Source organism: Pseudopipra pipra, chromosome 14, assembly GCF_036250125.1.
Source record: "Pseudopipra pipra isolate bDixPip1 chromosome 14, bDixPip1.hap1, whole genome shotgun sequence".
In the NCBI taxonomy this organism is placed as follows: Eukaryota; Metazoa; Chordata; class Aves; order Passeriformes; family Pipridae; genus Pseudopipra; species Pseudopipra pipra.
In genome coordinates, this window is record NC_087562.1 from 10321533 (window position 1) to 10349097 (window position 27565).

Consider the following 27565-nt stretch of genomic DNA (forward strand, 5'->3'; position numbering starts at 1 on the left):
GTCCCCTCCCTCCATTGCCTCTAAAACCCCACCCGGTGGCCGGCCCAGGCAGTCCCGCTGCTCTCCCCTTACCTGTTGCAGCCCTTCTGCCCTGCTGCAGCCAGGGCTCTCCAGGACTTGCCGGTCTCCAGCTCCCAGGAAGGATGCGGGCAGCGAGGCGGGCACGGCGCTCCCTGCCGGGGGCGGCACTGCCGCTGCCGATGGCGCAGCTGGGCGAGCTGCCCCCCTGACCCCGGGCAGCGCTCAGCTCTCCCCGCCCGGCAGCGGTTCTGCCTCCGAGCCGCGCAGCCGCCGGCGGGGCTGGAGGGAACCGCCTGCCCGGCCATGCACGAAGCCCTGCCTCCGCTGGCTCCTCGGGAACGGCCGCTTCCAAACGAACTTATTGGGCTTCCAGCTGTACCTGGGGGGCAGACGGAGGGAAATTATGTTTTGCGATGTCGAGTGTGCATTAACTATTCCCAGAGCTAACTGCATTTGACTTGCTCTTCTGTTGGACCAAACTCGCCGTCTCCTGCTGGAGTCATTAATCTGTACATTCGCATCGTTTGCGCATAAGAGAGTTCGTTTGTTTCTCCCTTTCCACCCCCTTGCCCCCAACACGCACTCCCTAAAAACCCAACAATTAAAAATGTGGATTTTTCCTTTAATTCCCCTACATTGTGTAATTATATTCACATTAGAAATCAATCAACACTGGTCATTACCATTAGTGATATGCTCATAAACCAAACACTAGACATGCTAATGAACTGAATAAAACATAATTTCTTGTTGTGTAAACTGATGCTCAACGCTAATCAGCAATAAATTCAATCAGACACTACTTACATCAACTGAAAACACATTAAAGCCGGGTACGGAGCAGCGGCTGCTCAGTTCTGAGGGCAGCACGGCCCCGTGCCCGGAGCAGCCCAGCAGTGCCACGGCCGCGGGGGCCGGGGACAAGGCCGCCGGAGCCCCGAAGGGACACGGCCTCGCTGCGAGGGACCCCTCGGTGGAGGGGCCGTTCGTGGCTCCCGCCCGCTGTTCACGGGTCGTGGCGGGGGCACCGAGCAAAGCCGGTCCCTTGTCTGTCCCCAGCTCCGCGCAGCCCGGACGGCGATGCCCGCAGCCAGACACCGGGGCCTGTCTGGCTCCAACACTTAAAACGGCACCTGTGTCCAATTACTTCGCCGTGGTCACCCCTTCAGAGCCCGTTCTCCTCCTAGAAACCGCCCGCGGCCCTGCAGGTCGCACGGCCCAGCATTGCCCCGGGAGGAAAATAGCGTTGCCTCGCCCGCCCGAGTGCGGGCGGTTTCCAGGAGGAAAACGGGCTCCGAACGGTGCAACCAAACGCCCATTTGACATTTCTCTGCCAAAAACACGGGGTCAAAGCACCGGCGATGGCCCCAGGCACGGGTACGACCGGCCGGCCTGGCGGTGCCCAGTGCCCTGCCCGCCCTGTCGGAGAGAAGGCTCCCCCCGCCGCCCGATCAAGGGGCACCTTCACGGCCTTCTTCTCCCGGGGCCGGCCCCCTCTCCCCTGATCGCCGAGGTCATAGGGATGGCAAAAAGGGGCAGTTTTTAAACACGGCCCGTTTGCTGAAGTAAATAACCGGGCAGCAGCCCGGACACATCCCTCGCGCTTCCCAACGCCGTCGTCGGGGGAGCTCCGGGCGGGGCCGGGGCGGGGAGGCGGCGGGACCCTCCCGCCCCTGCGGAGAGACGGGGCGGGAGTAAGGTCCCAGTCCCAGGGCACCGGTAAGGGCTCCCTGGCCCGGCGGGGCAGCCGAGCTCCATGGGGTCTCCGGGCCGGCGGCTTTACCTCCCCAGCAAAGACGCTGTAACTCACGCCCCTCCCCGGGGCCTCCGGCGGCCCCGAGGTGCGGGGGGCTCGCTGAGCGCGGTGGGAGGGGGGGGTCGCTGCGCGGGCGCGCAGCAGACGAGTCTGTTTCAAGCAGCCACGGCGGCGTTTTGTAACAGCCGCAGAGCAGCGATTTGCTGCGATTGGAGTAATGTAATTTCCAGCTGCACAATATTAATGAGACGCTCAGGACCAGGGGAAAACTTTCAGCGGAAGGTGGCGGGTTTATTTGCTTCGCGTTAAGGGAGACGAGGGAAAAAGAAGGGGGAAAAAAAAAAAAAGACAAAAGACAAGCATCAGCATCATCAGCCCCCGCACCTGCGGCGATGGCCGGGGGTCCCCCGCAGCGGGCCCGGCCAGGAGCTGCCGCCTGGCCCCGGCGCGGTGAGGGCACAAGGCTGCCGTCCTTTCTCTTACAACCTATTAATTGTTGTTTCGCTCCCCCCTCCCTTTTTTTTTTTTTTGCCTACTTTGCTCACTCGCCGCGGTCACGGGAGGAGGGAGCGGCTCTGCTTGCCTTGACCATACCTTTCGCTTGCGGGGGGGGGCGCGAAGGGGGCGCGGCTCTGACAGCGGGGCGGGTGGGAGGCAGCGCGGTGCGGGAGCGGTGAGAGCCTTCAGGGCAGAGCAATGAAGTCTCGCATTGAGAGAGGAGCGTGCGGCCGGAGAATGAGACGTGTGGGTTGTCTTGGCCAGTTTGTAACTCCAGGTGAACGCAGCCCAGCTGCTTTCCGTCATTATTCCTTCTTCAGAAATCTCCGTTGTTCCCTCGCACGGCTCCTGGCCAGCGGCAAGGCCGAGGGGGCTGAGGAGGGCCGGGCCGCGACTCCACCTCTCCTGCGAGGCGCAAATCGCAACATGCGCCAGGCAACCGCGGAGCCAGAGTCAGTTTTGGCCCCCACACCCCTGGGCGACAGAGGAGCAGGAGCTGAGAGGAGGCTGGTGTGTTCCTCTTGGAGTCCAAGGGCCGCGGCCATCCCCGGCTGCGGCTGAGCCCGGCCGGCCCCTCTCCCCGCCGCCGCCCCTCCGCGGAGCGCTCTCCCGCCCGCCCCGCCGGTCTGTTTCCAGGGCAGAACCTGTGAATAAAGCGAGAAGCGTTGCTTATTGTGCTCGTATTAATCCCCCCCAGCTGCTTGGAGCTAATTAAATTCCTCCGCGGGAGCCGGGGGTTCGTGCGGCTCCGCCAGTGCCGCAGCCGGGGCGCGGGGCAGCCCCGCGCCGGCCGCCGCCGCGCCACGCACACAGCCCGGGGGTCGTTTCACCGGTTTATTTCACATTAAAGTTTAGATACAATCGAAATCCTCGTACGCACCTTTTAATAAAAGTAGTAATCTCTTTGAGTACTGCAAAATTATAGCATTTACATCTTTAAAAGACGGTAAACAAATAATACTAGCGAATCAATAGTACCAGCATCGAGAGCACATGGTCGGTTGTTTTTAGGCGGCCGTATAAAATGCGATCTGGTTTATAGAATATAATACAGATAAATGCTATAAATAAGTGGATATCAGAGTCGGTGACAAACTTCCTAGAGACGGGTCCGCTGGGGCTGCCGGCACCGCCCGCGGGGCTTGCGGGACCCGCGCGGGGGGGCTGCGGGGCAAGGGGGTGCGGGGGGTGGCCCGCCCGATCCGGTCCCAGCACCGCAGCTCCAGAACTACGCCGGTCCTGCCCCCACCTACCTGCATTGAGAAACCTTATTTCTGGTTAAGAAAAATAAAAGTCCCATTTAAACTTTATTGAATTAAAGCAAAAATTAATTTTCGATATTCACACATTATATTACAGAGTAATAGTAAAAGTTCAATATACTTCCTGGCGTTTGGTTGGGCCACATTGTACAAGAGCAAAACAAGCATCAAAACATTTAGCAGCCTTAAATTTCACAATCACTCAGAATTACATAGAAATATTGAAATACTCTAGTCAGCCTTGGCTGTGAATAGTTCTTCATGTAGAAATTTTTCCTTTTGCCAGCCAGTACACAGCAAGAATTGCATTTTCCCTTCCAACATGGCATCCATGTATTCAAAAAATACTTTGCTTTTTTTTTAAAAGTTAAACTCAGAGAAAGAGTCAAGATTAACATGTTTTAAAAACAAAACTACAAAATATGCTGTAAAGGACAATGAAAATATCTAAAGTCTACTTGTGTGAGGCAGAAGCCATGGGGGAACAATGGCAGATTACACCAGTGACACAGAGATGGGAACTAATTTTGTGGGAGGAGAGAGAAGAATATAAATGGGGTTTTGATCAATTATAGTGTCTCCCGCCTGTTGGCCGCAACACAACAAAAATAAGTAGTAATTCTTCAAAGCAGATGTACACAAACCTAAGCAGGATTTAGCTTCTTTAATATCTGAATGTAAAAAGTCTGCTGTCCATGACTCTTTAAACCCAGCTACGACTTGGGAATTTGTAAGAGATCTCTCCCTTTTCTTGGACGAGAAGTGATTTAAAGTGGGAACACTAGAAATCCAGAGAATGTTGAATACTTCCAGCCTCCCATCAAGTTTCCTCTCTCCAGTTTTAGATAAGCTCTGTCTCCTTTCTCCATCTGAATCAGGACTCCATTGCTAGCAGCTTCTCGGGTCACATCTTGGTCCCCTGCAAAGGCAGAAATCACTGGCCACCCATTTAGCATCAAACTCACCTAAAGAGCAAGATAAAACAAAGCCCTCTGTCAATTAAAGTCAGACAACGACACCGCCGGGGCTCGCCTAGCAGGAGAGATACTTAGTTAAGAAAAGGCCTCTTTTGACAGCTGAAACTCCAGTCCCATAAAAAAAGAAATACCAATCTGAACCCAGCTAAGGTATGTACTCTAAAGGAAGAAGTCTTTCACCGCTGTTTTAGACCGACAACCACATCAAAACACCCGGTGCATATAAAGCAGAACATTGATCCTATTTTGGAGAATTTCAATAGGGTGCCTGTGTTTTCAGGCTATGAAAAGAGGTCTGCTCGTACTTATTGAAAGATGGCTTTATGTGAAACCTCAGAGACAGCGAGCAGCAGAGCCACAGCCGCCGGAGTCAGCGCCTTTGAAGTGTATTCAAGAGGTAGTTTTCCTTTGTTAGGCAGCAAAGACAATATGATACAACACAGTCAATAAGCTCTGCTCAGCTCGCATTAATGATCCCGGGACTGCATACCCCACATTAATAATACACTACCTGCCGAATCTAGAGGTGTGAAGCCACTTACACCAGAACAGTGCTATATAGCTGCACATTCACCTTTGCAATGTGCATTGCTATGCAGTCATTCCCGTCTGGGTTATGCTACCTGGCTTCAGGCCGGTAATTTATTAACCCTATCTAGAGGTGTGTATGCATCGAACCACATACAAAAGGCACGTATAAGGTAGCTGCATACACATGCACAGATTCATTATTGCATCCATGCCATAGGCACCTCCGTGAACCCCAAATCCCTATGAAACCTTCTGCCATCAGAGAGCGAGTGAGGAGCCCACTGGGGGCCGCGGTTCCCACGGGCTCTGTTCAGGGATGCTCCTGCCGGCGCTCCGCGGCACTGGGCAGCCCGCGGACCCGGGCAGGCTGGGAGGGGGCGGCAGGCAGCCGTCGGGCGATCACCTCCCGTCCCAGGACAGCTCATGCGGGCAGGGGCCGAGTGGAGGCCTGGTGGGGCTCCGCGGCCCTTTGGGCACCGTCCCCTCGAACGGTGGGAGCGCGGCAGGTCTGCACTCCCGCGGCGGTCCCCGCACGGCCGCCCGCACGGCCCCGGCCCCGCCGGGCCGCGGACCCGTCCGCTCCCTCCCGCGGTGCACGCGGAGCCAGGCGACGGCGCTCGGGGCTGACCTGGATGGTTTGCCTGTTGTACACTTTCACCACGTGAAAATTGAAACTGTAAATCCCTTTCCTGGGCGCGATGAAAGTGCTCCGTTCCGAGTCGAAGTTGCTGCCGATATTCACTAGTACCTGGAAGGGAAGGGCACCGTCAGCACCAACGCGGGGCCACCGCCGTCCAGTCCCGCTGCCCCGCGGCCGCCCCCGGCGCCCCCCCTCCCGCGGGCAGGGCCCCGCGGGGCGGCGCGTCCCCGGCCCGGCCCCGCCGCCTTCCCCGGCAACTTCTCCCGCGGCGCCGCGCCCGGAGCCCCCCGCGCCCTCCCCACCTGGTCGAAGTAGATGATCATGGTGCGGTTGCTCATCTCGGAGGGCTCGTGGTTGGTGCTGCGGATGGCGGAGAAGGCGACCTTGGCGCTGCCGGAGCGCACGGAGATGCCGAGCGCCGTGCCGGTGGGATCGGAGGTGGGGTTGGAGTCGCACACCACGAGGCACTTGCCCTCCAGCACGATGGGCTCCGTCTCGTTCTGCCCGCACGCCACCCACGCCGCGCCCAGCAGCAGCCCCAGCCCCAGCCCCAGCCCCGGGCCCCGCATGGCGCCGCGCTCCCTTCGCTCCGCGCCGCTCCGCGCCGCGCCGGGCGGCACGTCCAGGCTCCGCTCCGCTCGCTCCCTCTGCCCCGCCGCGCTCAGAGCGGGGCCGGGCGCGCCCCGCCGGCTGGGAAGCGGCCGCGAGGAGGAACGGGAGCGCCGGCACACATAGCGCGGCGCGGCAGCGCTGCGGGTGCGGGAGCGGGACCGGGCGGAGCGGAGCCGCCCGCCGCGCCGCGCGGGGCTGAGGGAGGCGGCGGGAGGCGGCGGCGCTGCCGGGGCTGCCGGCGAGCACAAAGACGGTGCGGGGCGCGGCCCCGCCTCCCCACCGGCCCCGCGCTCGCGTCAGCGCCCCGCGCCCGCCCCCACCGCGCCCGCCGCCGCCAATGGCCGCGCGGTCCGCCCGCCGCCGCCCGCCGCCGCCGCTTTTGTGGGGCGGCGCGGCCGCGGGCGCGGGAGCAGGTGCCCGGCAGCCGCCCGCAACGCACCGCACCGCAGCCCCGCACCTCGCAGCCCTCACCGCGCCGCGCAGGTAGGAGCGCCGGGGAGCGGCGGGGCGGGGGGCGCGGGGCTGGGGAACTCCCGCGGAGCAGCTCGGCGCGGACCGGGGTATCAGGCAAAGGTTTCCGCGGTGCTCCCGGGCGAGGCGGGCTGGAAGGGAGCGCGCTGCTGCGCGGGGCAGAGGCCTGCCGCCGCCCCCGAGCAGCTACAGCATCACCCGCGGTGAGCCCGCGCCCGCCCCGCCGGAGAGCGCACCGAGGGATGGGACGCCACTGGTCCCCCTCCCCGGGGTGTCCAGGCTCCGCTGTCTCCTTCAGCCGTCTCGTTCGCATCCCGGGGAGGAACAGACCGCAAGGCTTCCCGAACAAAAAACTCTTGACAGCGTCCAGAGCCTTTCCTGGCCGGCAGAGCACCCCGCTGTTAGACAGAGCCCTGCCCACGGATGGGTCCAGCCCGGAGCGCGGTTGTAGGGCTGTCGTTGTTTCCTAAAGTGCAAAGATTGCTTTGTCTCTGTGGACATCTGACCACTGTTCGTTCTGGATGTGCTGTCAAAAAAGATCATCACCCGATATTGTAAATGAAGAAATTTACCGATGAACCGTTAGAAACAAACAACTGGAACAAAGTAATTTTCTAACTGGCAAATCTGTTTCTAAAGTTAAAACTTATATTCAGAGATAGAAACTTACATGGAGTTTGTAGCATCCTCTCTGGGAAACTGAATATCATCCAAAACTGGGCTTCTCTGCAAATCATTATGAATTTTGGTAACGGCTTTAGTTTATTTTACTGTGCTGTTCGACTGTGGGGTTCATAAGTTTTTGCCTGGGAAATCGATCTCTCTTTCTGAAAACTGCTTTAAATAAAACTTTCTTCATATTACTGCCCTGCTAAGTAAAATGTGCGTCTGTAAAGTTACTCAGAGTGTCTGCGAAGTATCCGAGTTTGCCTGTGGGTTGGTACTGGCTGGCTCTGAGGGGACGGGATGTAGCGGTAACCAATGGCATCAGGAGCTTCCTCAGGGAGGATCAAAATACCACGCACCTACTTTAGACATTCAGCAGTGAAGCACTCTGGAAACCAAATTAGTGGCAAAATGATTATAGGGGAAGGAGAGTGGTCAGAGAGGAGTTGGGGAGATAATAAAATAGAAACAAAAACTCTCCTGAGAAGTAGAAAATGAGATAAAAGTGAGTGGGCGGAGTCACTTCATGTAAGACATAAGCTTAAGATTTGCAATATGTTAGTACTGTTGACGGTCTTAACTGAGTTCCAAGCCAGAATCAGAAACTTTAAAATAAAATTAATATTTCTAAGGGGTACTAATAAGGTTAAAGCAAATAAAAATCAAGCAAAAATAAGCATTTCGCATCCTTGTTAGAATTGACGAAATGACAAGGGGGAATGGAAACTGAAGGAGCAAGACTCTGCCCTTTTAATTTTTTTGAGGGCTTGACTCAAAAAACCATACCCGTTCTTTCAACATACATGGCTGTTTCTTATGTAAAAAAATACTCATATATTACTCTTGTAAGACACTTCTTTTGCATGACAGAAGTCAATTCTCTTGTGCTATAGAGCTCTTTATTTTTAGCTTGTGGATTTGAATCCAGGAGAGTCTTCCCTCCTGAGCTGGAAGTTGCTTGATGTTTAGTGGTGACCCCCCTGGCAGGAAGCTGGGTGGGCCTTCCACCCCCAACCACCTTGACCACTTTGAGGGCTTTGATGGACGGAGTTACCAGAAAGAACGAGAACAGGGGGGCCTGGAAAAATGAACAAATTGCTTTACCAGGAGCCCTGTTCCTCACACAGGAGGTGGACAGATGGGCAAGGGGGAGATGTAAAGATTCCTGTGCCAGACACCCTCGTTGCCACTGGCTATCAGTCTTGCACACTTGACTAGCACCGTAGCACCCAGCTTCTGCAGTTCTGGCTGGAATAAAGTAACACCTGCCATGCAAATGAGATATGACTTCATTTTCATGAAATGTCACATGCAGTGCTAGGCAGTTGTGTTGATTCTCTCTGTATTGACAACAGTCTCTGACTCGTACTGGGAACAAAGAAGAGATGCTCAGCAGGAGGATGTAGGGACTGATATATAAGAACATGGCGTAATTAATGATGTGTGGCAGAGAGCTCCCGAGCTAGGAGTCGAGATCTGCAAATTCAGATGTTTACAGAGGGACAGGAATTATGTTACCCATCTAATTACAAACTGCCTTGTTAATCAATGTCATTGAAATACAAAAGGGCAATTGTCATTCAGATACAATGGAAATGGTGTCAAGGTATTTACAAACTAATGGATGTTGTAGCTGTTAGACTGAAACTAAGGTATTTGTCAAGCAGAGCTCTTTGATGTTTGGTTTTAAGAAAAAATTTCTGTGAATATGGAGAAAATATGTAAACTGTGCATTGTGTGATAACTAGCTACTACCCTAATGTTGACAGATTGACCACAGACTCTTAGTTTATAGAACTCCCCTAATGTTTCACCCAAAGAAAACAAACAAGCAAACAAACAACTTGGAAATAATCTGAAGGGAAGAAAATAATTGAGTGATCTTCATTAAGTTTCTGAAGAACGGCTTCAGGACTGGATATTATCCTGCTCAGATCACAAGAGGGTTGCTTATTTTGTTCCAGAAAAAAACTATGGAGAGCCAGAAGTAAGTTTAAAGCTCAGAGGTACTGAGCTGTTATCTGTAGAAACCAAAATATAGTTTAGCCACAAAGCAGTTTAAATCAGGAGCAGCAGCAGCATTACCTGCCCTCCATTAAACTATCAGTGAGCCTTAATCCTGTTTTAGGAAAATCGTCCTTAGAAACTCAATCTCACTAGACATTTAATTTCAGCTTCACTTATGAAGAAAGCCTCTAAGGGCGAAGGCATCAGCTTCTCCAAAAACAAGTGCAGAGAAATCTACTGGAAACATTTATTTTTCCTTTGAGAGAATAATTTAGTAAGAGTTTAGCTAGCTGTGTATAAAATCACCTTTTCACTGACTACTTGCCTTTTGATTTAATCCTTCTTGAGTAAGAAATGCAAAGTCTGGCCCATAACTGGATAACTTATATGAAATTCAGTTTGTTCACAGTTCTGAAAATGCAGTTTGTTCACTGCTATATTAGCTTATGAAGTATAAACAGCAAAAAGCAATTCGGGGATTTATATATGCCCATATAAACTTAAGATACTTGTCTTCCCAAACATCTGCTGGGATTCCGTGCAAAGTCCAAAGATGTGTGAAAATGAGATTTAGTGCAAAACAACTCTTGCTGGTCCACACTGTGGCCTATCTACAACCATCTGATTTGCTGTTATAAGAGAGGTTTGCATGTATTTATGGTGATTTGCTTATGGTGTCACCTTCAGCTTCCACAGCAAGCAGTTAAGGTAACTCAAAGAGCAGACTGAGTTCACTGAGAGAGTGCACAGCAGGAGCAGATGAACTGCTAGGGTGCCATCCAGCAGAAATTATCTGTGGTGTTCCACACTCTGTAGAATGACAAAGGCCAGAGATTTGTTGTGCCACGTGCCTGCCAGTGCAGGTCATACTCAGCAGACAAAAGACAGAAAATGGCACAGACAGGCTGGTTCCGGTGCCAGGAGGAGAACACCACCAGCCAGGGGAATTCTCTCATGATCACTTGTGCTTGCAGGAGAAAGAGGGCATTGCTGAGGGTAAAACCCACCAATAGATGGACAACTAGACAGTGCATATGCTTTCCAAGGTGTGCACCTGACAAAAACTGCCAGCTGAGCATTTGCCTGTACTCATATCTAAATGTTCTGTAATTTTATTTGATCAAATGAAACCAGATTGCTTCTCAACATTAATCATGCACTCCTTCCTACAGAAAAAGAGTTCTAATTTTTACTTTTGGATCTCACTTCAGGCTAGACAATATCAAACAAAATAAGCTTAGTGTTTTCCCTGAACCTCCATGTGTTTTGAAATGTTCAAAAAGATTGTGATAAAATGTTGAAATAAAAATTCAACTTTTGCAGTTCAAAATAGTGGCAAAACCCAAGTATAAGGAGAGGAAATTTCTGGTGGATACAGGTAGTTGCAAACTGAAGGTCAAAGGGGAAACAGTTACACAATCTTAACCAAAGTGTGGATTGCAGCAGTAAATTAATATCAGATTATCTATCTTGAAGCATCCTTGGGTTACACATGTATTTGAGTTTGTATAGTTTGAAGAATAACAAAATTATTAAGCTTATTAAGATAAATGTCACCTGCTGCATTTTACTGACTGCCTGCAATACAGTATTTGACTTCTGATGTCCCATATATATTACATAGGGCAAATTTAAAACTGGGAAAGAATATTAGCTCACTGCTAAGGACATTTGAAAACACCATCCTTAAGACAATTGTTAGACATTCTGGTTTATACAACCATAATTGTTCATGTGTAGTATAGAACTCTCAAGCTTTTCTCTTTTTTTTTTTTTTTTTTTTGTAAAGTAACATTGGATTTCAGTCTTACCTTGAGATGTCTGTTTTACAGCTGTATTTACTGATGACGTGAGGTGATTTATTACTTGCATGGGATATCAGCAGATTTTCTTTCAGGTACAAAAAATTCCTAAGTGAGCGATGATGCCAAGGTCGGGAGCTTGATTTGTTTTTCTTGTCACAGACTTCTGTCAGAACAAGTGCATTGTTACAAGTGAATAACTCAAACTGGAAATTAGTTCCCATTCAGATAGGTAATTATATTTTAACAGGGCAAAATCCCAACCCAAGCTGCCAGAGAACACTCAGCTGAAGCCAGCATGGACTGGAACAGCGTGTGTGCTCACTGTAATTGTAAATGGGGCCACCTCGGTCATGCTGCCTCTTCAAACTTAAAAGAATTAAGACCAAAGCTGTCCAAATGTTAACTGAAACTCCTAATAATTAAGGGTTATTAGGGGCTGTTGGCTGGCCTTATTTTCTACTGCAGTGCACTTGTATTTGTGGATTCTATTTATACACAGAATTAAGAGCTCTGTTTGAACAGGTAATCCAATCTCCTCTGTGTAATTTAGCCAATGATTTTTTTTTCCTGGCCCTTAATTTTGGCTATGTTTCAGGGTGTACGGTGCAACTGCAATACTAAAAATAATCTCATTCAATGTACTTTGTCTGAAAGGATAAACCAGGCCACCTTACAAATGCTGGGTAAAATTCTGATTATTTTTTTTTCCTTACGGAGGAAGCCCCAGAGGTGCTGAGGGGAACTTTTTCTGTGTGCATCTTTCCCTCTAGTGGCTGCTCTTCTTGGGAAAAAGCAGCAACAGCAACACTTCAGCACTTCCATATTGGGTACGAAGTGATGGGCAGGATGGAGGAAAGGAGACAGGCAGACAAACTTTTAGGTACCAGAAAATTCAAATCTCGTGATGAGCCGTATGAAGACAAAGATACAGTAGCCTTGGATTTGACAATATTTTTGTGAAAAAATGCAATGTGTTCTTGAAATATTATAGTAATTGTGATCAGTTGCATACAAGACAAGCTTCTCATAGTGTCTCACACTGATCCTTTTTGTTGGTCTGTCATATGCCTAGTGCTTGCAGGACTCACGGAGTTGGAAAACACACCAGTGACAGCCCATAAACCAGCTCTCCCTCTTGTATCCATTCCATACACTTTTCTCCTGTCTGCTACATGCTTTCTCCCCTTTGTCCTTTTCAGCAGCATTAAACCCCAACCAAGTCACCATGTTCATTGCTTCCTGTTCAGCTATTCCTTGTCTGGGATTAGTGTCTATCATACACCCCAGCACTCCTTCCCAAATTGCTATCAAAGTGATGACTTAAAGCCACAACCATCAGGAGAATGAGGTGGCTGAGACAGCACTGCAGAAACACAGATACCCCCAGGCAGAAAACAAGGCTACAGGGGTACAACCAGCACATGGAATATTTCATTAGGACTAATTTTTTGTCAGCATGTGGCAGTGCGTGGTCACAGGCAATGAAGACAATGCACTGAATTGCATCTCTGGCCAGCTTTTCCAGGTGTTGAGCCAGTGACTAAAAAACCAACCAAAGCCAAACAAAACAAACAAACAAACAAACAAAAAAACCCCCCAAAAACCAGAGAGGGAGGAAAAACATGCTGGAAACATTCATATCTCACATGGATGCCAAACTAAGAGAGTTTTCCAGCCCTTTAGCTGAGATGTCTTTGTTCCTCTTTGCTTACTCCCAGCCCTTTACTTTCTTCCATTTTTGCTAGTTTTATAGCAGAGTACTCTCTCCAGCCATACTCATTTATTCTGGCTCAGAACAGAATGGTCCAGTCCTTGTAACCCACAGTAGCTTGGAGATTCCCTTAGCAGTTGTCATTTACTGCTCTGACACTGTATGATAACAAAGGCTATTAAATACCTTCTCTTTTTTGCTGCACATATTGGACATATGTGGTACCTGGCACAGAGACCATTACAGGGCATCCTGGGCATCCCAGGGCACACTTCCATCAGAAATCAAAATCTGACAGGACAATGATGACTAGCGGGTCTAGGGGGTTAACTTATAACCATAAGTTACCATCAATTAAAATCCTGACATGTTAATATTTCATTAAGGGCTTCTTCTGAGTAACTTATTTGTTATTCAACCAGTTAAAGTCTGTAGCCTTCCCAGAAGAATTTAGACCAACTCACGGTTAAAAAATAAATCTTTATAATAATGGATTACTTACAAGATCTTTGAACTTCTACTGGGACAATTCTTGCTGCAGTTATTTCTCTCTAGGTTTGAATGGGAAAATTATTAGTACTTATATCTATTTTCAGCAAAAAAGTAAAATAGTAAATTCCATCGAACACTGACTACAGCTACTTTTTATCGTAATATTTTACAAATTCCCCACCAGTGAGCTCATTAGTGTAAATGATAGAGCCTTATCTCAGGTTTAAAGTCAGCATTTTTCCTTAGCTACCAAGCAGCCTGTTTTCTTTTGTGACGTGGTAATGAAGGACTTTACTCCAGAGAGCAGGGAAAATATTCCTCTCTCTTCTTGCAGGGCAGTTGAGTAGGGCTGGTAAAAACCAAGCAGACCAAATGGGATTTCAGTGCTGTCGGTATCCTTCTGGAATCCTTTTCTAAAAGGAGCAGAGCCCTTGTAGAGAAGTGCTTATTGCACCACAAGCCTGTTGTGAGGGGTAGATGTCGGGGGATGACAGAGGAGGAAAACTGTTTCTAAAGAAAATAATAGGTTCTCTCTATTCTACCCTCCAAAATCTTAGTGACATACAAGCACTACATAACATACATGGTGGTATCCCAGGAGAGCATCAGTGCTCCTCACCACACACTTGTACCTCACCAGAGCTGGAACACTTCAGAATCCTGCTGGGAATAGCCAGGGGTGGTGGAGGTCTCCTGCCCACTTTTCAGGAGCATCTGCAGAGGTGGTGGTGAGAGGAACGGGGCTGAGCTCTTACTGGCAACTACAGATACAAATAACACTTAAAAATATTCAGTTGAAAATTATTACTTCAGATTAGTTCAGTGACAGAGAGAGGGGAATGGGAGGGCAAAACCCTGAGTACCAAATTCTCCTGACTTTTGGCTGAAAACTACTAGCCCAGTAACTGTAGGGTAAAGCTGTCAGCCAGCATATGGACACTATTCCATACTGGTTACTGAACTCTGCTTTTAATGTATAGTGATCTCTTGCATTCATCACAGTGCATCAAAATAATGTAATGAACACAGTCAAGGGCTGAAGCTGGATTGCTCAGAAGGCTCAGTGGGTTTGAGTGAGCTCTTCAGAGCTGGGGGGACTTGTCATTATGTCCAGTGTTCATCTGCTGTTTTCTGAAATCATAATATAGCAAATTTCCATCTTCGGAGCACTCGTGGTATTTTAAGGAGTTGTTTGTGGCTCTGAACGAGCGCCCACCCCCCAGTACTCATTCAGGCAAAATCCCATTTGGCTCTCGGCAGCGCTGGGGAGCCCAGCTCGTGTGTGTGTGTGTGTGTGTGTGTGTGTCTGTGTCTGTGTGTGTGTGTCTGTGTCTGTGTGTCTATGTGTGTGTGTCTGTGTGTTCCCGCAGCTCCGGGGCTCCGAGCGGGTGCTGGTGTGCGGGCTCCCGGCGGGGGCCAGAGGGCTGCGGTGGCTCTGCTTCGACCTCGGCAGCAGGGAAGCTCAGGGCAGTTTGCTTGAGTGACACGAGAGGGAAAATCCGAGAGCTGCGGACTGGAGAGCCTTTTCTGGTGAAACGCGAGCGATCTCCAGCACTGCAATAAACAAAATAACAAACAAGGGGAGGTGGACACGTAGATTTTGACAGTTTGAGTTAATAGAGTCTGGAGGAACATAGCTGTTTGTGCCATCAACTCAGCAAAGATTTCTGAAGGAAACCTTCTGTACCTAGAGCCAAGTGCAATCTAGTTAAAAAAAAAAAAATCCTGGAAGTAAATTGCCTTAAGTCGAGGAGGAGAGAATACATCTCATAGAAGACAAAATGTCTTCAATTGTCTAATTGGAACAACATATTAATCTGCGAAACAAAAAGTCATTGTTAATTTGGCAGGGGCCAAGCAGTGCATTCCCTCCTCTCAATTCTAGATTTCTGATTTTCCAGACAGCTGGACCTGTGTTTCCCCTCCATGGGCAGCTGCCCCCTACAACAGCATCCTTTGGTGTCCTGATTCCCTGTAAAGCTCCATCCAAAGCCTATCAGACTAAGAGTCCATTTTTTCTTTCATCATCTCTCAACCTTGAATTTACCTCACTGTCAGTGGACTCAGATGTTTTGTCATTTCTGGAGCTGCAATTGCACTACAAGATTAGGGCAGAAAAAGAATAAGGAGAACTGTTTCCCATGAAGAGGACTTCTAGATTTCCATTTCTTTTCAGATGCACAGAGCACAGGGAAGTGCCTATATGCTGCAGGAAGCTCTGGGCTGTTACGAGGCTCAGGGGAGTAGAGAAGGGATTTTTTTGTTTGCTGAGTGACACAAGGACCCCCTCCATGGTACCAGTGTGAAGGGTGACTGGGCTATGTAGGCAGATCTGCTCTTCCTCGAGGGCTAAATCTACTTGTTTTGGAAACTGCTGATATATGTGAACTTCAGGGGAGATACAAATTGCATTTCATGTAGATGTGGTTGCTACTTGAGCCAAATTCTTATTTACACTGGAGTAAATTTTGTATATATATTAAATACCAGAGAGGTGGGAAGAAGCGTTAATGAAAATGGGTACCTAGTTCTTCATCAACACTGCCTCCACATGTACATTTCATCCCCTGAAACAAAAAAAAAATCCAAGTTAAGCCTGTCACAAATATCATATTTTCTTACATATTCCTTCCTCTAACTATATCCACAAGCAGATTGTCCATCAGTGCTGCAGGCAGCTTGTGACAAACTGCTGTTTCAGTAATTACTGAGGGTCTGTATCACATTTGTGATGCTGCTCACCGGAGGGGGGTTCAAACCTAGAAAGACAGGCATCATCATTTTTCTTCTGAAGCTGAGACCAAGACTGAGTCACTGGGCTGGCCACTGACTGGCTCAGCAGATCAGCAGTGGCACCAAACATATTGTATTTATTGAATATTATGAGGGGAACAATGAGCTGTAGGTTGGTAACAGCAGTGATACAAAGGGAGCTAGACAGCACCGGATAAGGAATCCAGTCAGGTATTGGCCAGTCACCAGGATGAGTATATTTATAACAAAGATCATTTGAGGGTCATAATCGGGACATAAAGGGAATCTGCTTTGTTTGCACATCATCATCACCATTGTTCGGCACATCTTTAGGGTACAAAAATGCTCATGTATTTTCCAAGATTTTACTAAAAAGAACGTTTTTCTTTTTGCACATGGTGACTTCTTTATTCTTTTATCAAGTAAGTTGGGAGTTCTTCATTTAGGTTATGTAAAATATTTACCTATGGAGAAGCTTACAATGACTCTGCACCACACCATTTTTTTACAGGGTCAGCAAAATTCTTAAAGGCTGGAGTGTAAAAATTGTGTTGCACTGCATTTGTGCATTGCCTTTCCTTTATCCAGAGAAACTCACCTCACTTGCCTCCGTCCTTTTGCATAGTAGGTTTTATTTACAAATTGGCAGTAAAGTGCTGTAGTCTCTTTGACAGTTTGCAATTAATTGCACACAATCTGTTTAGGCTTCAAGATGCACCGTTCATAAATGATGATATATTCCAAAAGGCAGCCCAATTGGCTGCTTTGCATATTGCATATATTTTTCATATTTCTGAGACAGGACATATGCAAAATCATTTTACTGTGGCACAAACACAGGAAAGATTATTTGAAAGAAAGGCCAGAGGCCACAAGTTCTGTATCTAATTCTTTCACTCACCTGCTACAGACTGTGGGTAAGTCATCTAATATTTCTCTGCCTTTCTTCTGCATCTGCACAAGGTTGTTTATTCTTCTAAGAGCTGGAATTCAGTGAATGAAACTGTAATTTATTATTATTAATATATTCCAATAAATGATTGCAGTGCTTTAGCATTGCTTTGAAGTCAGTCCAGTATAAAAGAAATAGAGAATTGTAAGAAACGGCCGTTCAGTCCATCTGATACGTGTGCATTGAAATGCTTCTTGTGGAACGACCTCCTCCGACCAAGAAACCGATACAGGAGTATGTGCTAAATGGATCCCAGAGTCTTGAGAAGCTTCGTCTCCTTTCCCTTATCTTGTGTAAAGAGTGGCATGAGTCATGTGGCCCAAATCAGTAAAAGCAACTTTTACAACATAAAGCATTTAAATATGCCAGTAAATATCTTATATTGACATCATACCTATCACCATTCTTACAACAAGCTCCTACCTATTTTCATTTTTCTCTCTTTCCTCCCACCCTGCCTTCCTGTTTTGATTTAATGGACAGCTCCCAGAAAAGCAACATACACTTTAATGATACATGTAGTACTATAATTGAATCAAACTACTCTGTTTCCCCAAAATGCTATTCTTTATTTGCTGGCAGGCTACTTGTTTGTGATCCTAACATTGTCAGTCACATCAGGAAAGCCTTCTTAGTCATAAAATACCTACTGTAGAGGAAGTACTATTGGTTCTGTATGGGGCTTTTTAGCAGTAATTATGTACAGCTTTTAGTAATTTTGAGTCACCCAAGCATCATTGATAACAAACCATTTGCAATGACATGCAATGATGCCTGCACAGTATTTTTACAAGCAAAATAAAATAAGACATTTTGGTGGTAACATGTAAATTAGCCTTGAGGCTTGCAATGTAATGCTCATCAAGTGTGTAACATTTAATTACAAGACCACTGAGCATGAGTGAGATCCCCTGAGCTTTTCATCCCTACAATAGAAAGATTCTCCCACTGAACTGACAATTTGGATCCTCTCATCAGATGTGGAGTGAAGTTGCTCATCTCTCAGCAGGCCAAACTGGCTTTTAAGGGTCTGATGTCTTTCAGGACCCTATTTAGTAAAGTACTTCATGTTATTGGTGCTTGAGGTACCTTGTTGAATCCCATCTGCAGGGAACTGAGAACAGCAGGCACAAGGTATAACATACCATCAGCCCATAATCAGAGGGATTTGCACCTAAAGTAGAAGAGCTCAGTCTGGGCCATTCTGATTTCTACCTTAATAAACAAAATTGTGCTACACTTTAGGAGTTAAAGTGCAGTGTCTTCATACTGGTTGCTTTTGACATACCCAAATGTACAGCAGCACAGAAAACTCCAGTGATTCTGTGTTCTGCACTGAATTAGTGCAGTTTGCATCCACTTGTGCATGGAAGCATAGATTAGACCTTTCATTGGGTCTAGCCTACATCACTAGCACAAACAAACCTAAAACATTATTTGTCTCAGCCTTTACATCTAGATACTTCTGAAAAGGTAGTGAATGGTTTGTTGGGGTCCAGGTTTCAAACCAGGTGCCCATTTTCTTCATCTTGACCTCTGAAATTCACAGGGTGGCTGCTGTGGCCAACAAGGGACAAATGCCCCAAGCCAGATAAAATACACAGACATAAGTCCTCCAAGCCCATTTAGGCCTACATAACTGCCTGTCCTCTGCAGATAGCTTGCAATCCTTTTGTTGGGGCTGCCAGTGGAGATGCCTGGGGGTCCACTGACAAAGCAGGGGACTAGCAAGTGCCTAAGAAGATGCACGTTCTATCTTTGATGAGCTACTCTAAAAAAGTAAAGTAAATAAAAAACCAAACCCAACAAACAAAAAACCCCCTAACACAACAGAAAGATAGAGCAAAATATACAAATATGATAGAGTAAACTATATAACAGTGTAGTCTTGCTCAAAATTTTAAGGGCTTCCTCATTTTTGGGTTTTGAATACTTCAAGCTGATAAAATTAATATGTAAAGAGGAAGGAAAGTTTAAAGTGTTTGATTACAAAAATTGATTGAAATTAATTGAATTAACTTCTTGATTACAAGAATCAAACAGAAAGCTATTTCAAAATCCAAAATGTATGCAGTTTTCCAGTAAGTTTGAGAGAGAAAACATTACTCTCTAGGTTTGCTGGAGATAGGAGTTTCATTTTCAGTATCTGTCCAGTATAGCAAATGTATTTGATAACCTACTTGTTACAGACGGCATTCATTATATGTGTGTTGTCCCAGTTCTCTAGACCCTGGAAAATGAGAAGCCTGAAGAACTGGTAAAGGAATATGACTCGATCTGAGACAGCTACTGTTAATGTTCTGAAATGTCTTGCCTTCCCAATATTGAAGTGTTACCTTTTTATGCAAATGGTAGTCACAAAAGCATGTTCAATCTATGCTATTTCATGATTAGTATTCTCATGTCCAATCAATAAATCCCCAGAGTGTCTCCCTGAAATGGCCATGTTGCTCAGTCTCTCCAGTAGGGAGGTCTATTTAGCAGCAAACCAAAATGTGGAATCAATACCCTGAGAATAATCTGCCCACTTGTCCTTATGAAATATTTGTATTTTTCCATGCAAGTTCTGACAGACCAAATGACTTTTCCAATATGTAAGGGTTTAGTGCCTTGTATGGAAATGCATCAACTACACAATTGCCAGCACATCTGAGAGGATCTCTCAAGGTCACTGGTAAATTGACTGAAGAGCTTCAATAAAACTCAAAAGTCATACAGATACAGAACACTCACCTGAATGGTTACAAACTGCCTGTGAGCTACTACAATTTGTAGGTGAGGGTAGTCTGGGTAGGACACGGAGCTTTCCTCTCCTGAGCTTGCTGCACACACCTTCTGTTACATGAGACAGAAATGGAACTCCTCTCTGCTGTATGCATACCTTCCCTAGGGAAGGGGCACCGATGCCAGCTTCCTTTTTCACTTGTTTTTACCTGCTGCATGGTTTGCAGCCCAGTGCAGCACAGGACAGCAGCCACTCCTCAGTCTGTCCCTTGGGCAGAGAGCAGGTGCAGGGGAGCACCTCTGCATTCTGTCCCCCAGGTATCCCTCTCTGGTTTTAACTGTACCATGAGACCATTTTTTCCTTTGAAAAGTAAATACAATTACATTGTTATTAATAATTTTAATAATAATGGTGATTTAAGAGGACTTAAAAGTTATTCACAATTACTTTCTTTTCTTGGCTCTTTTAATATAGTCACAAGAATACAGTAATCTCCACATGTCTCTTCTGATCTGGAATATATCTGTTCTCATCCTGGCTTTCAAAAGGGAAGCCCTCAGCAAAGGGTCTGAGGTTACATTTTCATTTTTAGCTTGGTTTCCTAAGGAAATGAGGGTCATGGCATTACTGTCTGTCTGTCTGTTCTTATTTTTCTGTCATATTGCCTTACAGGAACCTTTGAGCCTGTCAGTCAACCTCAGTCAGAGTAAAAAATCTTTGTAAGTCTCAAGAATAAATACATGCCTGTAAGACTTCATGGACACTTTTGGTTGGGGAGCAGAAGGACACACAAATTAGAGCTTTTGCTGAGCAAAGGTGAGGGAAACACAGCCAGTGCCATCTGCTTGGCAGCAGCTGATGGACAAACCAAGACTGGCCACTCAGCAGCATGAGGATAAATTTGGACAAGCCAGAGCAGAGACAGCTTCTTGGCTGGCAAGGGTGCAACAGCAACCCAGCTGCTCCCATGAGTGGGAGGCTCCCAGGAGTGCAGGGCACCTCTCCCTCCCAGGCACATCTCTACTTCTGCACTTCACAGCTGCAATTACAAGTCTGTCATCAAATTCTGCCTTCCCTGCCAAAATAGTCAGGATGTTTTGCAGATTACACACAGCAATACCATTCCTGTTCTAGAGAGATTACAATTTAGGGATATAATTTATGTTCAGTCCTAAAACCTACTAGCTGTCTAAATTTTTAGTTACAAACTGGAGTATAACCTCACTGTATCAAAAACACCCAGCTGTTCTCAGATAGGGTCTGATTTAGTGTAGCTGAAGTAAAGCTTTCCCTGAGTTTAGTGATGCGGGACCAAACTTGGGCTGTGCTGCCCTGTATTTGATTAGCAGCACTTGACAGGATAATGTAAGTGCATTGGTTGTGCATAGTTCATACACAGCAGCACTGTGTGGCAGGCAAAAGTAGTGAGAGAAATCCCCACAAAAATAATTAAAAAAATGAACAACCAATGACAGCTAAGAAAAAAAAGCACCATGGAAATCCTACAAAATCAATAGATTATGAAGGGTACTCTGAGGCTTCCACTGCTATAATCTCAAGGCTTTATTATCAAATATCAAAAAATCATTACTGCAATATCAAAACATTCATAATAACAATATAAAAACTCCACTCAATCTGTTCCTGCAGGGATCTGATCTAAAATCCACAAGAAAAAAATATAGTTGCTGTGAAAATGGCAGCTAGCCAGTTCAATCAGTCTGCCAACCTGGTTCTATAATTGTACACTAGCCACTGCACCTTGGTGCCACCACTGTAGATAACTTCAAAAGAAGTGCTCAGGCAAACAAATCATAACTAAATCAGACAAAATATGAAATCTTTCAGGAAAGCTCATAACTGCTGTTATCAGCTGAGCTATTTGGGGCTTCGTGTCTTCTTATCCATAGAGTAACAGATTCCCTATCATTTAGAAATTATAACTTAAACACCCTGCCTTGCATCCTCCTGCAAAAGACCAGTTCTTACCAACTTTAATGTTCTCCAGATTGCCTTATTTCAAAAGCAAGAGTCACTCCAGATTGCATGGGAAACCTTCATCTTTGCTGCCTGTGGGAATGAAGTTTTAAGAATAACAGGTTTCTACATGGAAGAGTTCTTTTGTTTGAGAGTAATTCCATACCTTTACTGAGTACTTATGCATAGTATTTTCAAAACTCCTTTTGGAACCTACATACAAATAGAGCCTGTAGTTCATAATGGCAGTATTTGGCGGGGGGTACTGGGGGTGGGCAGGGAGTGTGGGGGTGAATGTCATTCTCCATTTTCTAATATAACAAAAAAAGAAAAGAAAGCTTTCTGGTCCAGTTTGTCCAGAGTGATCTGCTTCATTCTTCACACTTGAAACCCCAAGTCTGACCTGAGATTTATAACCCCACTCAGTTCTTTACCGTGCACCTTTATTTTTAACAGATTTATGGAAGTCTCCTGTATTTGGGGACAAATCATAAATACATGCGAGTAACAGATGTCTGTCTTTTCTTAAGCTTAAAATAAGTAAAACTCACTGTAATTCCATTATAAGTTGTAAAATTCATACCTTCTTTTTTGTGTGGCTTTCCTCTTGACTGTGTGGGTAGCAGATGGCCCTTCTGAATCCCAGAAAATGCGCAGTTAGCTGACTAGACCAAAACAAGAAGGTTTAAAAATTGAGGGATGTACACAGGAATGACAGGGTTAAAGCAGGATGCTTTCAGTTGGTCATGTGAGCTTACTCTGTGATTTTACATTGTGGAAAAGATCTGTGGGAAAAGTACTCAGGCCCCTCCCCCCTCCCCCAAAAAACTGAGATCTTTGTAGGTGAGGAATATCAAATCACAGTGGCATGTGAGCAGAGTGCAGACCTGGCTTGTATGTGTTATATACTGCCTACATGTCCTTGGCTTTTCTTCTGCTACAGGCAGACTGTCTGAAGTCACCCTCCAGCCATTCAGCTCATAATCTACTTCCTGACAATAACTAGCAAAAGACTAACATTGCACTTGGCTCTGCAGTAGACTCCAAACAGCCCAGAGGCACGGCAGGGTCAGCCTGCTGCGAGGCTGTTTGTTTATCTTGGTTGACATTTTCCTTTGTGGAGAATCTGTTCCTTGTTATTCAGTACGTACAGCCCTGCACATATCCTGTTTGACTGTCTTGGGATAAAAGTGGGTATTTTCCCGTGTCAGTAAATGTTGTGGTGTGAAGCTGTGAGCTGGACTCTGAGAGAACCAGCCCCTGCTGAGTATCTCACTTTTGCATTGAGTTTTCTTTGTTAATCAAGTGCAAAATAAGAAGGCTTTCTGTCTAGCAAAAACCCATCATTAATTTTTCATGTGAGCACTAAAGTCTCGAGCACAATCCTTGAGTGGCTTCAAAGAAAAAGGAATAATAAAACCAAAGAGCTACATTTTCCTTTTCCTCATCTTAGTTATTTGATATTTTAAGAAAACTTTTTAATGCAGAATTACAGTTCTCTCAGCTTCACAGTGACACATTCATTCTGAAAACTACATTTGACCTTCAACTTTGTCCTTCATTAGCAGGATTACAGCTAAACACTCCTTCATTTTACTGCAAATGAGACAGATGCAATGCATATTCTGTTCGGCCCCAGCATTAGGATTATCCCAAGAGTGGCATTTATGTTCTTGTAGTTCCTTGGTATAAATAAATATCAAAGTAGGAAGACCAATCTGTACTCCACCAGGAATAATAAACTAAAATAATATGGCACTGATTCTGTTTGGGTTGTCTAAATGTGTTTTTATGATTGTATATGTTTATGGCTTTCTCACACAGCCACCATGAATTCCAGGCAATTAAAAAGGACATGAGTTCTGAAGCATTTTAAAAGGGGCTTTGCTTTCCAAATGGTGTGTATTAAAAGTAGAATATATTTTTTTTGACAGAACTACTGCAAAGTCAACAGTCACACATTTGCCCTGCTCCAAATTTCTTCCCCTTCTCCCACCTGAAATAACTAATTAGAATATTTCTGTAAGTTGAGAAGAAAGGCAGGGAAAGATTCCTTTTATGTTTGCACATGTATTAGATGCATTGCTAACTTAAGTCTCAGCCTGCAGGCCCCAGGTTTGAAAGCAGCTCAGAGGGAGAATGTAGCAGGTCTTGTATAAGGTGCATCAACCCACTGTACCATCTGCTTTTCCAGGGTGAACCAGTCCAGTGTCAACACTCCTATGATGGAGAACAGTCCTGCTGAGCACTGCCTTGTGTCCACCCCTACTTGACTGAGAGGCACAGATTTTTCAGTTGTAGGTGTAGAGAAGAACAGTATTTAATTGGATAAATGAGTAACTCTGCTCTAACCTACCTTGAACTGCTCAGTCTGTGTGGTGTCATGAGTTATCCAACAAAGAAGTAAAAATACAAGTAGTGAAGAAACAGTGCTTTTGATCAGACCGTTAAATATTTTTTGCTTGCTTCTGCTGTTTACATCAATTCAAATAGAGTGTAAAGGGCCAAGAGAAGAAAAGTGTCCTTAAAAATTTTCCAATTATGAACTAAGTCCAGGTTCAAGTGGTTATGTTCAAGAAATACTTTGGAAGACTAGGGTAAACTGGATTTGATAGGTACCTCAAACAGGTACACTTTTAAAGGTATAAATGCATTGTTCCTCCCTCAGGTCAAACAATCCCTAACCACATGACTTTATACATGAAAGAAGGTGAATAAATGGAAGAGAGAGAGAGATAAAGCTCGATATTTTGCTGCTCCACAAAGTCTCCCACGGCTGTCAGTGGAACAACTTAAGGACTTAGGCGTTAACAGCATAATGTTTCAAAATTTAGCCAGATTTATCATGAAAGGAGAGTTTATTGAAGTGTATGGGTACAGCAGTCACTCACCTGTTCATAACACATCTGGAACAAGCACCTGAAATCTCTGCAAGGGCTGGAAACATGGCATAGTAGTTTCATAGATGGCACAACCTTTAATACACAATGGATGTGGGCAAACATACATAAAAATTCTGGGCCAAGAGTCCTGAAACTCTTTCAGAGTTCACAAATAGTCATATTTTGTGAGAAAATCACTAAGGATTTCTGCTAGTTTGGTCATAAGGTGTTGCCTCTTCTGCATTGTTCACTGTACCTTTGGTCCATCCACCTGTTACATAAGTATTTTACTGGGTGCACAGTCCTAAAGGGAATTGTTAGCCCATTGTGCTTAGGTGCAGAATGTCAGCTGTTTAGTAGAAATGTATTATCCTGTCATTATTAAACATCTATTTTTTGTAGCACCAAGAGACCAATCCTATCAGGTTTCCTCTGTTAAATTTTCAGGGAATGATAGTCCCTGACAAGCTGACATGACTGTGAAAGAGCAGGAATTGACACAAGCTTCCAGTGTTTCCAGAGGAAGGGTGTAAATCCTGCCCAGGGGACTCTTGTTTAGCAATAAGATCCCTTATGGAGATAAAACAGGTGCTCCTGAGGCAACCTCTGGCAGCAGCAGGGCAAAGAAGAAAACCCTGATGAGCCAGAAGTGTTTCCAAAGGCAAGAAAAAGCAGTCCCATCCCTCGGGGGAGGTTAGGAGGCAGGAAAAGAAAATAAGCAGAATGGGGGAAGTCCAACTTATTATTTGAAAATTATAGCCCAATTTTCACACGTTTAATCAAACCAAGCTCTGAGCCAGCAAAATTACCCATCATTAGTGGACACAGCCAAGGTGGCTGTTCAGTACCAGCTGCAGCAGCAGAACCAGCACTGCCCTGGGTAAGAGCTGCACTGCAGGAGCCCAGCTCTCCTTGACTGGCTGGAAAGTCTCTGGCTTGTCTATTACAGCAGGAAATGTTTTTAAATCTGAACAATGCAGGAGATCGGAGGGCAGGCAGCACAGATAATGAAAAGAAAAAAGAACTATTACTTGCAAATGATTGTTGCTTTGTCACTTTTCCTTAATTTCCTCAGTAACTGGTAGAAACCATTCCTTAGAAAATATTTAGGAAATAACATCCATAACACTATTTCCCTGTCTCCCTTAGCTATTGTTTCCATCCTTTTACTTTCGATGACAGGTGAGTTTCAATTGTAGTCCTTTATATGAATACTCACTGTATAAATTATACAGAATAAAGTCTCTAATTTCACTGTAAATTTCAAAGATTCTTTTCTTCTTGTGGTGTGTAACAACTGCATAATGTTTTTATTTAGTTCTTCAAAGGCTTTATGATCAAAATTTTTGTTTTAAATAATGCCCATAAAATCCCTACATTCACTTATGAAAGCAGAAGATGAAAGAATTAAATAACAAGGTTTAATCTTCATTTGATTTGTCAGACTCAGGTAAATAATACTGATGTCCACACTGTAATTTGAAAGGAAGAACGTTTTATGATTTTTTTACTTAAGTATGGTCCATGGCTAAAACCAACTGACCATGAGTCAGACCTTCACCTGGTGCAAAGTATTTTTGAAGTTAATGCAGAAAAAGCAATGTACATCAACAATGAAATAAGGTATTATCAAGGCTCTGATTCTGAAAAAAAACCCCCTTTGTTGATCCACACTGAAATTAGGGAGCTGCATCTAGGGGGCAAGGATTCAGCTGTTTGGATTTTAAGGCTCAGAGCTCAAGGTTGGGAAGTAATTTCCTGCATTGCCATTTTCATTTTTGAGCTTTCTGATCTGTTTCTCTTGAATACAATAAAGAAAACTTTCCTCGTTCCACAAAAGATTTTTGACTGTCAAACTTCTTGTCAGACGTTGGTATGGAAGAGGTCTCTCAAAGCCACCAACTCTAATAGTAAATATTTCCCTCCAGTATGTAGAAGACCAGCTTCCAATGGATACTTATTTATGTAACATGAACAAGTTTGACCAGGAGCAGTTGAACAAGGCCCTGGAAAAATCCATTGCTTGATGGCTGGTAAATTAGTAAGGATGCAAAAGGTATACATTTGTGTGCCTGGTTAAATCCAGCATAGAGATCTGAACAGCAGGTTCCTGTGTTTCTTGCATGAGCTCCCTGACTCTGTGCTGCTCATCACACCAGTGCAGGCAAAGGCTTTGTACAATCAGTATTTTAGCTCCTACAGGACAGCTTTGGCTTTGAAATTTGGTGCTTTACAATGACATGCCATTTATTGGAATATACCTAGTTGTCCTGAATTGCAAGTTCTACAATTAAAGCCCAAAAAAATTAAGATGGCACCAAACCAGAGAAATATCAAATTATCCTGAAAATCATGGATAGCTTCCTTTTGTGCTGAATGACAATTAAACTGCTGAAGGTCAGCCACAGCCTTACAGCTCTTAGGTTTGGATTGCTGTGCGTCACAAGCCTTTTCACGAGCACCTGACAAATCTCTCTCATTAATAACAAATGACAATCTCACTGGTGCTACAATGCATGTTACATTTAATCAATTTGCTATTTGTATTCATTATGTACATCTCCTATTTTGAGTCATGAAAAATTGAGAAGTAATTACAACGCGGAAGAGCATCACGGATAACAAATGAGATAAGATGAGAAAAAGTACTAATAATTGGTCAGTTGTTCTTGTCAGTACATTTAAAGTAATTAAGGCAGGAAATGAGATAAGACAACTGTATGCCTTTGAAGTGAAACAGAGCATCGGGATAACCACTGGTATGGTACACTGATTATGAGAAAAATTCAATCATCTAAACATGTATGCTAGTGAGACAGGCTTTAA

The 27565-nt window shown here is 45.6% G+C and overlaps 1 protein-coding gene and 1 long non-coding RNA gene across 2 annotated transcripts in view; both read right to left on the minus strand.

Annotated features, from left to right (window-relative positions):
- Positions 1-3095: 3095 nt before the first annotated feature.
- CBLN1 (cerebellin 1 precursor) lies at positions 3096-6590 on the minus strand. Its single transcript, XM_064671140.1, has 3 exons — positions 5988-6590; positions 5674-5793; positions 3096-4502 (listed from the first exon to the last, which is right to left on the minus strand). Exons 1-3 carry the CDS (start codon positions 6252-6254, stop codon positions 4305-4307), a joined length of 585 nt encoding a protein of 194 aa, XP_064527210.1. The 5' UTR covers positions 6255-6590; the 3' UTR covers positions 3096-4304.
- Positions 6591-7087: 497 nt separating this feature from the next.
- The window catches only part of LOC135422125 (uncharacterized), a 77341-nt gene continuing 56863 nt past the window's right edge, over positions 7088-27565 (minus strand). The window contains exons 10-12 of the long non-coding RNA XR_010434320.1: positions 22441-22522; positions 13460-21950; positions 7088-11409 (exon numbers count right to left, since the gene is read on the minus strand). This is a non-coding gene — a long non-coding RNA (uncharacterized LOC135422125). The remainder of the gene's footprint in view (positions 11410-13459; positions 21951-22440; positions 22523-27565) is intronic.

Coding starts and splice junctions, on each gene's coding strand:
- CBLN1 (XM_064671140.1), bottom strand. CDS start 6,254: ATGCGGGGCCCGGGGCTGGGGCTGGGGCTGGGGCTGCTGCTGGGCGCG. Junction 5,794..5,987: donor TGATCATCTACTTCGACCAG/GTGGGGAGGGCG, acceptor CTTCCCTTCCAG/GTACTAGTGAATATCGGCAG. Junction 4,503..5,673: donor ACAACAGGCAAACCATCCAG/GTCAGCCCCGAG, acceptor CTTGCTCTTTAG/GTGAGTTTGATGCTAAATGG.